Below are 14,658 nucleotides of genomic sequence, written 5' to 3' on the forward strand. Positions count from 1 at the left end.
ATTTGCCACAATGGTATGGTAGACAGAAGTGTTTACCTTATCTTTCACCGGATTTGAGACTGCATACCAGTGCAGAAGCGGTGAGGAGATGCTGTTTGTAGTTATTGCTGTGGAGTAGATGAGGCAAGGAGTGGAGCGGAGCGCTGTCCCGGACGGTGACAGGCGCAGATGTTCAGGTGCTGCGGTTGAGTTCTGTGGTAGGACTGTGACCGGACATTGCAGGACCTGCGTGGCGTCAGTGGTCACATATAGCCCACGTAACTGCCGCAGGTACGAGGTGCCGTAAGGACCAAACTTATCCTACACGTTTCGAGAATCAGCGGTTTTCTTCATTTTTTATAAAGATTTGTCTGAGAGCAAGATGCAGCCATCAAAAGAACCACATCTGATGTAGACCATCAACACAATGCGATCGCAATTGCTTTATGCTGGTCAGAGCAGAAAGGGAGCTCCCTCTCTGTGCTATGCTGATCAATGTCACTGTCACTATTGACAGCAGCATCAGAGGGGTTAAACGCCGTGATCAGTGCTAGCACCGATCATGGGTGTTTCTATGTGATCATCCCCGTACATGTACGCTTTTTTTTGGAAACACACCTCCTGCAGCACTGTACATGTACTGCGGATGTCCTGAAAGGGTTAAAGGAAACTAAACCACTGGCAGCATGAAGCAGAAACCACCTCCACTATTGCAGCCATTTAAAAAAGTGTCTTGAAAAAGTATTCTTAACTCCTTGAGTGTTTCCACATTTTTTGACGCAAAACCCAGAAACTTAAATGTTTTTTATTGGCATTTTATGTGCTATGCCAAAACAAAGTAGAAAGTATTGTGAAGTGTAATGGAAGTGATTCATGGTTTTCTAAATATTTTAAAATATAAGTCTGAAAATTGTGATATGCAATTTATAATCTAAGAGTTAGAAAGTGTTAGAAAGCTGGGTTTTCTCAGTAGATTTATTTTGCTAAGAGATTGGTAATTGTATTTTTTGGGTCTGGATTTTTTAAGGAATGGTTTGAAAGGTTAAAGGGAAGGTGCCGCAATTTTATATAATTTGCAAAAAAAGAGTAAGTAACAAAACCTTTTTTTTTCAGCAAATGTTGTACTAACTAGGATTTATGGTTTGTTTGTAATAATGTGTTAATGTAGCCACTGGGCGCTGCCATCTTGATTTGCAGATCTGTGGAGGACTCATACAGTCTGCAAATATGGCCGTCCCTGGACATAGGAGACTGCGGTCGGCTCCCGACCCACCATGCAGCCTCATTAGCAGTGAACTGGGCACGCCCCTGTGGGCTGCACCATTCACTGCTGTAGGTGTGGCTGGCGCCATTTTACTGTAGCCCAGTGCTATCTGCTGAGCTCCACTTACCCTCTATCACAGGACCACTTGTGGCATAACAGGTCCTGTGTTGTGAGGAGAGGCTGTAGATATGGAGAAGGTGGTCAGCAGAGGAGAGAACCGCTCACTGGAGCCGGAGGATGGAGAGTGGTGAGTGCCGGTGACTTTCCTCTATGCTCCTCTGTCCTGCTTACTCCAGGCTCGGCCCTGTGCTTCCTGCTCTACTGTGTTCTTCTGCTCTGTCTCCGCCTCCTCACTCACAGCCCCAGTGATCTCCAGTAATCTGACACCTTCCATTTTTTGACAGCTTTTATGGCTGTCTGAGGACAGTGACATATACAGCCCATAGTCTAGTGTATGGGGGGGGCTGGAAGTTTCACCAGTGTGGGCATATCTGTAATACTGTCTCGTGTGAAACAGTCTGCTGAGCCGTGTATCTAATCCTCCCCTGTGTGATACTGACTGCTGAGCTGTGTATCTAATCCTATCCTGTGTGATACTGACTGCTGAGCCGTGTATCTAACCCTATCCTGTGTGATACTGACTGCTGAGCTATGTATCTAATCCTCCCCTGTGTGATACTGACTGCTGAGCTGTGTATCTAATCCTCCCCTGTGTGATACTGACTGCTGAGCCATGTATTTAATCTTCTCCTGTGTGATACTGACTGCTGAGCTGTGTATCTAATCTAATCCTGTGTGATACTGACTGCTGAGCTATGTATCTAATCCTATCCTGTGTGTTACTGTCTGCTGAGCTGTGTATCTAATCCTATCCTGTGTGATACTGTCTGCTGAGCCATGTATCTAATCCTCTCCTGTGTGATACTGACTGCTGAACCGTGTATCTAATCCTATCCTGTGTGATACTGTGTGCTGAGCCATGTGTCTAATCCTCTCCTGTGTGTTACTGACTGCTGAGCCGTGTATCTAATCCTATCCTGTGATACTGACTGCAGAGCCGTGTATCTAATCCTCTCCTGTGTGATACTGTGTGCTGAGCTATGTATCTAATCCTCTCCTGTGTGATACTGTCTTCTGAGCCGTGTATCTATTCCTATCCTGTGTGATACTGTCTGCTGAGCTGTGTATCTAATCCTATCCTGTGTGTTACTGACTGCTGAGCCATGTATCTAATCCTATCCTGTGATACTGACTGCAGAGCCGTGTATCTAATCCTCTCCTGTGTGATACTGACTGCTGAGCCGTGTATCTAATCCTATCCTGTGTGATGCTGACTGCTGAGCCGTGTATCTAATCCTCTCCTGTGTGATACTGACTGCTGAGCCGTGTATTTAATCCTATCCTGTATGATGCTGACTGCTGAGCCGTGTATCTAATCCTATCCTGTGTGATACTGCTCTCCTGAAATACTCTGTGCTGCTATCACCCTGCTCCTCCCCATATATCTTCCTCTGTGCCCCCATAGACCAGTACACTGCTCTCCTGATATACTCTGTGCTGCTGTCTCCCTGCTTCTCCACCATATACCTCCCTCTGTGCCCCCCCATAGACCAGTACACTGCTCTCCTGAAATACTCTGTGCTGCTATCACCCTGCTCCTCCCCCATATATCTCCCTCTGTGCCCCCCATAGACCAGCACACTGCTCTCCTGATATACTCTGTGCTGCTGTCACCCTGCTCCTCTCCCATATATCTCCCTCTGTGCCCCCATAGACCAGCACACTGCTCTCCTTAAATACTCTGTGCTGCTGTCACCCTGCTCCTCCCCATATATCTCCCTCTGTGCCCCCCATAGACCAGCACACTGCTCTCCTGAAATACTCTGTGCTGCTGTCACCCTGCTCCCAGAATCCTTGCTGCCTGCCATCCTCAGTGACCGAAGACCCCATTCCTCTCCTCAGATCCTGTCCTGGCGATGTGTGAAACCGAGGCGACAGGGGCCTGATGTATGGTGGAAGGAGCAGGGTGACAGCAGCACAGAGTATTTCAGGAGAGCAGTGTGCTGGTCTGTGGGGGGCACCCTGTTTGGTGCCAGGGATTGTACATAGAGCGCTGTGTTTTATACACATGGATGGACCATCTGCTTGTCTGCTCCACAGAAATCCAGGAAACATGTCTGCTGATTGATGGCCTGTTCTGATCCAGACTTTACATGCAAAGACAGTCAGTAACTTTGCAGACCCCATCAAAATGGCTGCTCACTGTGTTCCGAGATGTCATCCTCTCTTTTCCCTTAGCAAACACCCAGAAGGGGAGGAGAGGAGTGACACCACACTCATGTCAGCAGACTCCGCCCATAATTAATGCAGGGCAGTAATGTAGCTTGTTGTACACTAGGTTTTTGTGCCAAATTTCAGTAGCTGCTCCCCCTAGTGTTAACAAGTGGAAATGCCAAACTTTTTAAAATTATTTTTCATATTTTACAAATTTAAAAACAAACAATAATATTTTTTAAGAAAATGTAAACATTAATTCTTCACATTTTTTCAATTGCTGAAAAAAAAATTTTTGGATGACACCTTCCCTTTAAAGCTTATCTGCCATTCACTCTCTCTCTCCAGTGCGTTTTTTTATGTGTAGCCCTCAGATCACTTGGTTGTTAGTACTGAGCTCATTTCTGGGGCATAAAGGATTTGCAAACATAGAGCTAAGGAAACCACATGAAGCTGGTGTGTAAGTTCTGACCCACTAAATGTTTTATGCATGACTCAACCTGAATTCATGTTTAATTATCTCCCAGACTGAATAGGTTTATGAAAATGTGCTAAACTATACCACTTGCATTGAGTACATCAAAATTTGGACTTTTTTTTACTAAGAACGATCATTGCTAATGACACTCCAACATGTACAAATTCTGCCAATTTACAGTGGCTCTAAAGTTTAAGTTCTCTTCCTCTCTGAAGGCAAATTTTTAATTTCCCAGAGAGGCAATGCATGGCCTATAAGTCTCCTTACGCCGGCTTGACACTCTCCACAAAGAGAGATGTTACTTTTTAGACCCCCACCAGAGGGCTCCCATCTAGAAAATCAGATCTCTTGCTTTGCACTAATGGGGGGGCAAACACCCTGAATCATGCGTCTGCAAATAGAGATTTTGGTTTGGCTTTTATTCTAAGTCATGTGTCAAGACCCTTTCAAGGATCGATAATGACGTTTAGGTTTGCTCCTTCCAATAGAGCTCAATCCCTCTTCCTCTCTGAAGGAGGAAAGTAATTCTGAATCTTCTTGTGACTTGAGATAACAAGAATCCAGAATAGATGGGTGAGTTGATGTTTGGCAAGTACTGCCTTTGGTTAGCATTAAAGAGATTGTCTCATCTGCCACATTTATGTCATACTGAGAGGAGATGCATTTATTTTCCGATATATGGAGACCCCATCACTGGTACCTACATGTGACGTGTAAACAAGGCCCCACCATGCACAATCATTGATGAAGCAGGGATTGTGCATAGGAGCTTTGAAAAATGCGTGTAGACCTCTCCAGTAATGACAGAGAATAGAGCCTAGGTGTGATGTTACAGAAGCACAGGCTCGTAAAGTTCTTTCTTCCATAAGATTCGCCAATTAGGGATAAGGGGTATTATGTGTCTGTCCGTGTCATATTCATGTCTCTAGAATAGGGATATTCTTTTTGACAAGTTTTCGTTCTTTCTTCCATTAGATGCGCCAGTCAGGGATAAGCAGCATTGTCTGTTTGGCTCACAACTCTAGACTAGGGATATTCTGTTTGACAAGTTTTCTATTCATACGTAACATTATTTTCAGTTGGTTTAGATCTGTAATATTGAGCCCAGTCTGGTATAATTATACATGAAGTAAAGGCTGTAACGATCCATTTCTAAAACTAAGCTTTCTGCTTTCACTTTCTGCCATACATTTGAATGACTGTTGTGTGTAAAACTTGTAAAAATGAATCATTTAACCGCATTGTTGTAACAGTTACAATTTATGACCCTATTATGCTCAGAGATGTTAAGTTTCGAGAAATTCACTATAGCACGTGTTAATGCAGAGACACGTATGTGCGTAACCAGCAGATACAATTTATTACAAAATGATAGGTCTGGGCTGCAAAGCACTGTAGGGACATAAATCCATCCTTGACACTTGTACTCTTTTATGTTGCAAATAATAAGCTACATCATAAACTGTCTGATCTGTGATATTATGAGCACTGACCTCTGTAGAGATACAGAAATACAGGCTCTGAATTGTGCTGAACACAACAGAACAGATAATATCTCTGATTCAGAATGAAACACTTTATTGGAAATATGTGTCGCATTCTTCTTTCCATTGTTAGAAACATTTACGCCGCCAATGTTCCAACTTACTTTAATCTGCGATTGTGTTTGAATTTTTTTTCTTTACATATTCTCACTCTCAAAAAATTCCAACATTATAGTTCATGCTACTATAATTGAAAGCATAGGAAATGATGAACATCTACTCAAGGTCTGGCAGCCAACATGAGACGTCTCAAAAAATGTAGAATTACATGAAATGTGAATTGGGGTAAAGGATTGTGATTGCCTTATAGACTTTTCATTCATGTATTGTCCTCCCGTTATAAAATGTTGCATCATTTTTCTGGCTTTTTATTCAAACCTGTCATTCAAAACATATGAGGAGCGAGGTTCCATAACGTAGGATGACTTATAGAATGAAACGGCAAAGCTTATATATATATATAATAAGATATACTGTATATCACCCCCGCAGGTGGCGTATGTAGATTGCGAACCCACTGTGCCAAAGGGCCGAGTCTGTCTAGGAAGGAGCGTAGCTAAGCAGCTATCTGGTGTGAAGAATTGATTCTGGACCGTGAAGAAGGCGGGCTCTACCGCTGAAATGCGTAGTCCTATCTGCACTACTTTCCTGCGTTTTTGCTGTTTTGAACTGCTTGGACCATTGCATTTTAATGGATTTATGAATAAAAAGAAAGAAAATTTTTTTAACAGCATCCTGGATTGCTCACTTTATTGCTGGACTTTGCTTTGCCGTTGTTCACATTTGTATGGATGGACTCCTACATCCAGATCCGGGCACAACGGAGTTAACCAGGTCAGCTGAGGTTCCAGGTGGTTCACAGGAGTGAGCTGGTCTACATTGTTGGATACATATATATATATATATATATATATATAGATAGATAGATATAATCACTATAATTTGTTATAACCGTAGTTAGTTACTATGCCCGGGCAGCGCTGGGCTCTTCAGCTAGTCTATCTATAAAACTCAAAATCTGTAGGAGCCCGCTCTATACAAATCCACATTTCTTGCCCGATTTGGGTGAAATTTGGCACAGCAGTAGAAGATCGCGCACGTTAAATCTCACTAGTGTCCCCCCGTCATGAGATTGGGGCCCCCGAAGTTAGGCCCTATACATATAATGGAGAAATGTGAAGGTGAAAGTAAAAGTGCTGAGGGAAAACAACAGCTGTGACTGACAAATTAGTAAAATGAAAATGTCAATTTCAGGGTGACACTGAACATTTTACTTTAGCTACCATAACCAACAATTTAACATATTTTCCGCAAGCGAAGCTGCGGGTATCCTACTAGTATATATATACTGTATATATGCATTCTCATGGGAACGTGAGGGCAAGAGAATGGCTTGCTGGGCAGGGAGTTTCTGTGATTTTTCACTGTCTGGGCTTCTTCCCCAACTGCTGCTGCCAGAAATGATTTGTGAATAGAAGTTCACTGATTATTTTAGAGAAAAATATGGATGGAAAACTTAATGTGCAGTAATATCTGCTCTTGTATTCACCCTACTAAATTGTTCTGCGAAGCACAACTTCAATGTATAGCCATTGGTCATGGCATGGTCAGCTGCCATCCTGCCCTGTTATTGTCAATCAGGTCTTCCTTTAGAAGTCCTATAACAAAGTCTGCCACAGTGTCCCCATAAAACAGCTAGCCACAGTGATACTATAATAAACCCAGCTATGGTGCTCCCATAATGTAGCTAGCCATGGTGTCCCCTTAATATAGCCAGCTATGGTGCCCCATTATAAAATCAGCCACAGTGTCCCCATAATATAGCCACAGCCCAGTTATGGTGTCCCCATGGTATAGCTAGTTATGGTGCCCTCATAACATAGCCCGCTATCGTGTCCCCATAATCTGGCCAGCCCAGCCATGATGCCCCCATAATATATCCAGCCAAGGTGTCCCCATAATATAGCCAGCCCAGCCATGGTGCTCTCATAGCTGGATTATCCTTCTTCTCTCAGCACTTAATGGATGAGGAGAGTGCACGTTCTGATAGTACAGTGTTTGTAACACCCATTGGTCCCTTTGAGCTTAAACATAAATTATACACAAAACAGGCTCTCTACATATAATTGTAGTGTTTGCTGTAACAACATTACTGACCTGATCAAATGGTGCTGTTCAAGCAGAATTAGAAAAATGCAGACACAAATTCTGTGAGAAATATGTAATATTGTTATTGTCCGTCTTTGCCTGTGTAAGGCAACATTCACATATCAGTTGCACCAGGCTTAGTTTTTTTTAAGTCAAATACAATTCAGCAACTCACAATCAATGCCAAAACTGATGCAAACGTCTATCAGTTGTCATCAGAATTGTCACCATTTTCTTCCAGGCTCTGGAATAGGCCATAACAAACAACCCCTCTAGGCTATTCTTTTCCAAATGACTTATCTTATCTTGTATACCCTATACATTGATGGTTTTATTGAGTTTATAGAATATCACAGACCCAATACACAGTAGACTAAAGTCAGCAGTACCCTCCAATATCAGGTGGATCGGCTGACAGTCTAATGGGGGCCTCTCAAAGTCTGAAAAAATATGGACTGGAATATTAATACTCATCTCTTTTGTTATTTAGGATATAGATCACTGCCAGAGCTTTCTGGCAGTGGTTTTTCCCCCTCTCCCCTTAGAAAACACATGAATGTTCTCCCAAGCTGAGCTTTCACACATTTGCATAGCACAAAAAGAGAGTTTAAAGTAGTCTTACCCTTAATGGTATTTAACACTGGGGGTCCCACGGCTCAATTCACTCTCTATAGGATTGACCTGACAGTCCTTTTCTATCAATTAGTCCCATAGACAATGAATAAAACTGAAATAAAGAGTCAAGGGCGCTAAGTGCAATTAAAGGTACAAAGCTGCAGGTAACAAGACAAAACCACCTAGTTTGTCCAATAAAAACAATTAAAAAATGTATAGTTTAGAACTTGCGCTATGGCCCCCTGTGCCTTCCTTAGCCAGTCATGTGATTGCATTATGTGACCATGATGTCACGCAAGGTCCTGAAAAGAGGACCATTCAGCTTTCCCTATAGGACCTTCCTCTAAAGGCTACTACTCATCTATTCAGTTTCAGAACTCATATCAAGGTAACCCTTTATTGGCACTTATTTTTATTACTGAGCTTTTTATTACTAAGCCTTTTATTATTATATAGCTGATAGTATTTATCTATTTACTATTTTATGGTACATTCATAGTGCAAGTTCTAAACTGTTAGGCGTCAGGTTCCTGCAGCGGTTCAACAGGAATCCAGAGCCTCACATTCTGCGGTCTCCCATGGTCTTTCAACCGCAGAGGAGATTGCTCAGCAATCCCGGCTTCCCAGACGCTCTGCCCAGACCTGCTCTGTGGGGCTGGCTATTGCTTCCACCTTTGGGTCAGCAATGGCAATGCAGGCTGCTCAGCAGCAAATCGCTCCAGAGGCTAAGTCCTTCTGTCACTCCACTGAGCATGCTCACAAGACGATCTCCCATTGGAGATTGGGAGCCACATGTTCAGGTCCTTCTCCAGATCTGATTGGTCCATGTCAGGGATCTGGAAGCTTCCGGGAGGTCCTGGCTATAAAAGGTTTGCATGGCCGCTCGGCCATGTGCTAGTATAGACTCTAGTGGCTAACGGTGTGAATGATGATGGATGCACGAACCTGCGAATGACTCATAAAGATCCCCTCCCTCTGATATTATGAGTGTGTATAGGGACTTAGGTTTAGAGTCAGCGCCAGCCAGTGGCAAGCTACAGCCACAATAGCATCCTCCACAGTGCTAGCGTCCGACAGTGCGCCTGCTACCGGGCATTGTCGATTAGCGGCAGTGTCTGTCGCTGCGCTTCAGTCTGCAGCTCCTCTTGGCATCCGCAGTAGCGACGCCGCACACACGGTAGGTCTAGATGGACGCTGACCCTCTGCCCAGGACCCAGCTCCTGTGACCATATACCTTACGTGCACTTCTCTGAGACCTGTGACGGTAACAGGCTCAGCCCTTTGTGTTTAGCACTTAGGCGTCTCTGTAAATAAACAGAGATTGCTTAGCGCACCCGGGTGACGTTCAGCCCGCGTGCGTAATACCGCCATATTGTACATCTGCCATTATCTAGCAGCAGTGTTAACACCTTCTGCACAGTGGACTCCGGGCGGCGAACGCACTTTACGTTATTTTATATTTAGTGCTTTCCACTGTCCCTAACACTAAACTATACAATGAATAAAACAGGGCTGCACATAATCAGCAAAGCCAGCAAATTCTTTCATGGATGAGTTATTGATTGGTGAGCGTTTCAGTGGTGGAGCCCCAATGATCACACTTTTTTTTAATTGGTAATACCACTTTAACAGATCAGTCTAATAAAAACTGACACATTGCAGGGCCTGAAGGAGCCGTACATTGTATAAGGATTGAGGAATACCAATGCCTGCCTCACGCACCACCCCATTAGTCCCTAAGTGATTAAAAACATACAAGTGAAAAGAATGAATCATTTTATAGGCAGTAAACAATTATTACTTCTCAAGTTCAGAAACCCCAAGCAGAATTCATAAAGATGCATAAGTATTTAATTTCAGAAGGGTCAAAAATATGGAGACAGAGGATCGGGTTTGATGGCATTGATTTATGACTTTATGCTTGAGTCATAATTCATAGTCAAATGCCTTGGGAGGAGAATTTATCTAATCTGCCACTTTTGTGTGTAGTGCTTGGAATTTGAAGTAATCTAACATTAATGTGTGATGCCTTCAGTTTCTTCTTTTATATTCTTGCTGAAGCTTCACTTCTGCTATCCCCGTTGTAAGCAGTTTTTATCGAGCTGATGCTTATGTGTATTTCATGCAAAACAAAAATTAAGTTCAAGATTTACCCCTGAGTGTTTACCTGGAAAAAAGCATAGCTAAGTATATATTTTAGGGTATAGTAGGAGAATAATTAACTAAGCATAAAAACAAAAGGGAAAACTGTTTCAGGTCATATTCACAAAGGGCAATTTTGGTTTTCAGTTATGGTCAAAGTTAGTGAAAAGGAGCTAATGAATTCCCATCTGAACAACTGTTGTTACACTTCATACGTTTTGAGTAGTAAGCATATTATTTTGTGAGTGGTTGGTTTGAAGATTATGGGAAAAAAAACCCTAGTTATTGACAATCAGGAGAGAATGTGCTGATTGCTCGGGGTCCGACTGCTGGATCCCTCAGTGATCCTGAGATCTGGCTCCGAAACCCAGAGAATGTAACATTGCAGCCCTGTCTTGAATGGAGGGAAGGTGGGCATGCTCAAGCTTCAGGCAGGCTCATAGACAATGAATGGAATGAAGGTCAAACATGTACATCTGTCATCTCAAAAAACACTATTTACCTATAGATATAGTGGTAATCTGCCAGGAAATAGCATTTAAGTCATGGGAGGCTTATTGGCAGTATGGCTACAGGGAGAAACAAGTTATATTCACCTTGCAGTCTTCCGAGCAGTATCTGGAGATGTTCCAATTACCACTCACTAGACAGGTAGCATCCTGTAATCTCTCCTTGGTACATGGATTGACCGCCTGCTCTGCACACACACGCTGTCACTCAACGTGCAAGTGATTGAATACAGCGAGCTTACTGTCTCATAAGTGGTTATTGTAATCGCTCCCTACACTGCCTAGTTGACTGGAAGTAAAGGCAGTCACAGGATGTGGTGGTGTGACAGTGTCTATCTAACCGCCTACATGCTGTGTTCACTGCTGACTGCAGCATCTAAAGGGATAAAATGCTGCGATTGGAGCAAGGTCTGGTTGCAACAGTTAAAAATTAATCGCCAGGAGTGGAAACTGAAAAAGTGGGCCCCTGAGCAAGGACAATTCATGAGCCCTTTTCCATTCAATAGCCCTTCATAATACACAATTCCACCTGCTTTGAGCGTAGAAATGGGCCCCTTACATCTTGGGCTCTATTCTATTCTATTCACGGGTTGCACCAATGATATGTCCGCCCCTGAATGTGACTTTTCAGTTCTACATGGGATTTGCTTGAGCAAGGTCCTGTGTGAGACTGAAATGTTGCACACAAGGGGGCATGGAATAAAGTTCACCATATCTCTCTGCAAACATACGCGAGTGGAGCCTTTTGATAAGTGTATGCATTGACGTCTGCACCCATGTTCCATTGGATTGGTTCTGCTACGCTTTTTTCTTGTTTATAAATGGATAGATTGACTTCTACGCAAAGCATCAAGTGAATTTGTGAAACTATAAAAAGAGTATGAAAAGGAATCAAATATGAGATCCAAGGTTTATCGTTTCTCTTTAAGCTCTCAAAGTCAATTCACGATATAGAACCACCAGATGATTCCTGTTTTGCAATTACAGTTCACAAAACAAATTGGTTCTTCCTACACAGCAAGAACACAGCAGAAGGATTGTAATTTATTACAGCAAGGTAGTAATATGACAGAGACAAAGCCTTACCCTTAAGCGTCTTTCAAAAGAGGAGATATTGCCTTTGTTCTGCTCCTTACGTTGTCGCCACTCAATGAGATTTGGGCTGTGCTCCCCAGGAAGAGAGATATTACATTTACCCAGAGTTGGACTGACCACCCCTGCCAGTATGTGGGGCTCTGCATTCAGGCTGATTTCCATTCCGCTGGCAAAGGTGACCCTGAGAGAGCCATCAGGGTTCACTCGATAGGTGTTAATGTTGTTTTCTGCCAACAAACAAGGAAGTTATTGTCAACTGATGACCATCCAATTTTATCTTCTGCATATGTAGAGGGAAAGATTATATTTATATTACAATAGTTTAGGAAATGTTTTGGTTTTCCTTAAAGAGATTGGCTGAATATGTCATCTTACAAGCAATGCTCAATGGGAGAAAAGTATGTAAACTAGCTCCTTTATCGAGCAAAACAAATTATTTCACAAGTATTACCTAGGAGAGGTTTACCTTATAATTCAATGTCCGACCTTTAACGAGCAAAGTAACACTATCATAGTCTCTTTAGTTCAGCGCAAGCACTAGTTTGCATATTTTCTCCTACGGTGCATTGACTGAAAGGGTGTTCACATTGAGTTTTTTTCAGGAGTTTATAGAACAGAAACTTTCCCAACACTTCAATCAAAACTTGTGGTTTTTGAGGTTTCTGCTCCAAAATTCCTGAAAATTTTCAGTGTGAACACACCTTAGGACGAGATACTCAGCTTTTCTCTTTGAGAACCAGTACTTCAAAACATTTCTGCAAGGACAACATATATAGGTAGAGACTCTGTTAGTAAAGGGGAGCAGGGAAAAGTCACCAGGGACTTGCCTTGGACTGGTCATCTTAGTCCCATCACCCCAGACTGACATTCTGAAGTATGTTTTCTCTGAAACATTGCAGCATTTCAGAATTGTCCCCAGATTATTTCACTGCCCTGCACCAGCATCTTTAGCCTGATTGACAGCTAACTGTCTATGTGACATCAGGCAAGAAAATCAGACAGCTATTAGTGATGAGCGAACGTGCTTGGATAAGGCATTATCCGAGCATGCTCGGGTGCTAAACGAGTGATTGTGGCGTGCTCGAAAAATATTTTAGAATCCTCACGCTTGCATGTCTCGCCGCTGTTTGACAGCTGCAACAGATGCAGGGAATGCCTGCATAACGCCTTATCCAAGCACGTTAGCTCATCACTGCTATGAATCAAGCTTCAAAAGCTGGTACTAGGCAGGGAAACAGTGAAGGGAAGCAGAGGCTCTGTAAGCGCATGTCATGTTACGTCCAACACTGCAACAGATAGAAGATATGAATTTACATTTTAAAGGCCTGCATGTCCATATATGCATACATGTGGTTTGGGGGGGCCTGGTATTACTGACATATTCTCTTTAATCCCTTTCTTACCTCTGACGTATTATCCTGTCCATGTGCCCTGGGCCCGGGAGAGTACATCATCGCGATCAGCCGCGCTCACGGGGGGGAGCGCAGCTGATCGCAGCCGGGTGTCAGCTGATTCTCACAGCTGACACCAGGCACTAAGTGCCAGGAGCGGTCATGGTCATGATCGCAGAGTTCCGGGAGCAGACAGAGGGGCTGTCAGCTGTGACAGCCCCTCTGCCTTTGGATCAGAGACCCCGCGGCATGACGCGGGGTCCCAATCGCTGCCATGGAGACCCGGAGTCTCCAGGCCTGAGAGACTTCCTGTCATGAGCAGTGCATGTCAGGAAGTCACACAGGTCAGTGCACAGAAACTGCAGCGCTAACAGCATCTATAGCATGCAGATCTGCATGCTATAGAAGCGATCAGGCTGCCCAAAATTATTGTCCCATAGTGATGTAAAAGTAAGAATGAAATAAAATTTTTTTTTTAAATAATTGGAAAAATATTAAAAAAATAATAATAAAAAATAAATATTTATTCCATCAATAAATAAATATTTGAATAAAAAAATCTAAACAATAAAAGTACACATATTTAGTATTGCCGCATCTATTTAACCCCTTTAGTGAACACCAGTAAAAAAAAAAAGGTAAAAAAACAATGCTTTATCATTATACCACTGATCAAAAAGTGAAATAACACGTGATCAAAAAGACGAATATAAATAAACGTGGTACCGCTGAAAACATCATCTTGTCCCGCAAATAGCAAGCCACAATACAGCTCTATCACCAGGAAAATAAAAAAGTTATAGCCCTTAGAATAAAGGGATACAAAAATAATTATTTTTTCTATAAAACAGTTTGTATTGTATAAAAGCGCCAAAATATAAAAAAAATATAAATGAGGTATCACTGTAATTGTACTGACCCAAAGAATAAAACTGCTTTATCAAATTTACCACACGCGGAACGGTGTAAACGCCCCCCAAATGAAATTCATGAATTGCTGTTTTTTTGTTCATTCTGCCTCACAAAAATCGGAATAAAAAGCAATAAAAAAAGTCACGTGCCTGAAAATGGTACCAATAAAAATGTCAACTCATCCTGCAAAAAACAAGACCTCACATGACTCTGTGGGCCAAAATATGGAAAAATTATAGCTCTCAAACTGTGGTGATGCAAAAACTATTTTTTGCAATAAAAAGCATCTTTTAGTTTATGACAGCTT

At 42.6% G+C, this 14,658-nt stretch overlaps 1 protein-coding gene across 8 annotated transcripts in view; it reads right to left on the minus strand.

Moving 5' to 3' along the window:
* The window catches only part of TENM1 (teneurin transmembrane protein 1), a 1,357,925-nt gene that overhangs the window by 36,258 nt on the left and 1,307,009 nt on the right, over window positions 1-14,658 (minus strand). For all 8 annotated transcript variants that reach the window (XM_073547613.1, XM_073547619.1, XM_073547618.1 and 5 more), the window contains one exon: window positions 12,040-12,275. In XM_073547613.1, the coding sequence (XP_073403714.1) occupies window positions 12,040-12,275 (236 nt within the window). The remainder of the gene's footprint in view (window positions 1-12,039; window positions 12,276-14,658) is intronic.

Source organism: Dendrobates tinctorius, unplaced genomic scaffold (genome assembly GCF_039654945.1).
Source record: "Dendrobates tinctorius isolate UK_male_01 unplaced genomic scaffold, ASM3965494v1 ptg000154l, whole genome shotgun sequence".
Taxonomy (NCBI): domain Eukaryota; kingdom Metazoa; phylum Chordata; class Amphibia; order Anura; family Dendrobatidae; genus Dendrobates; species Dendrobates tinctorius.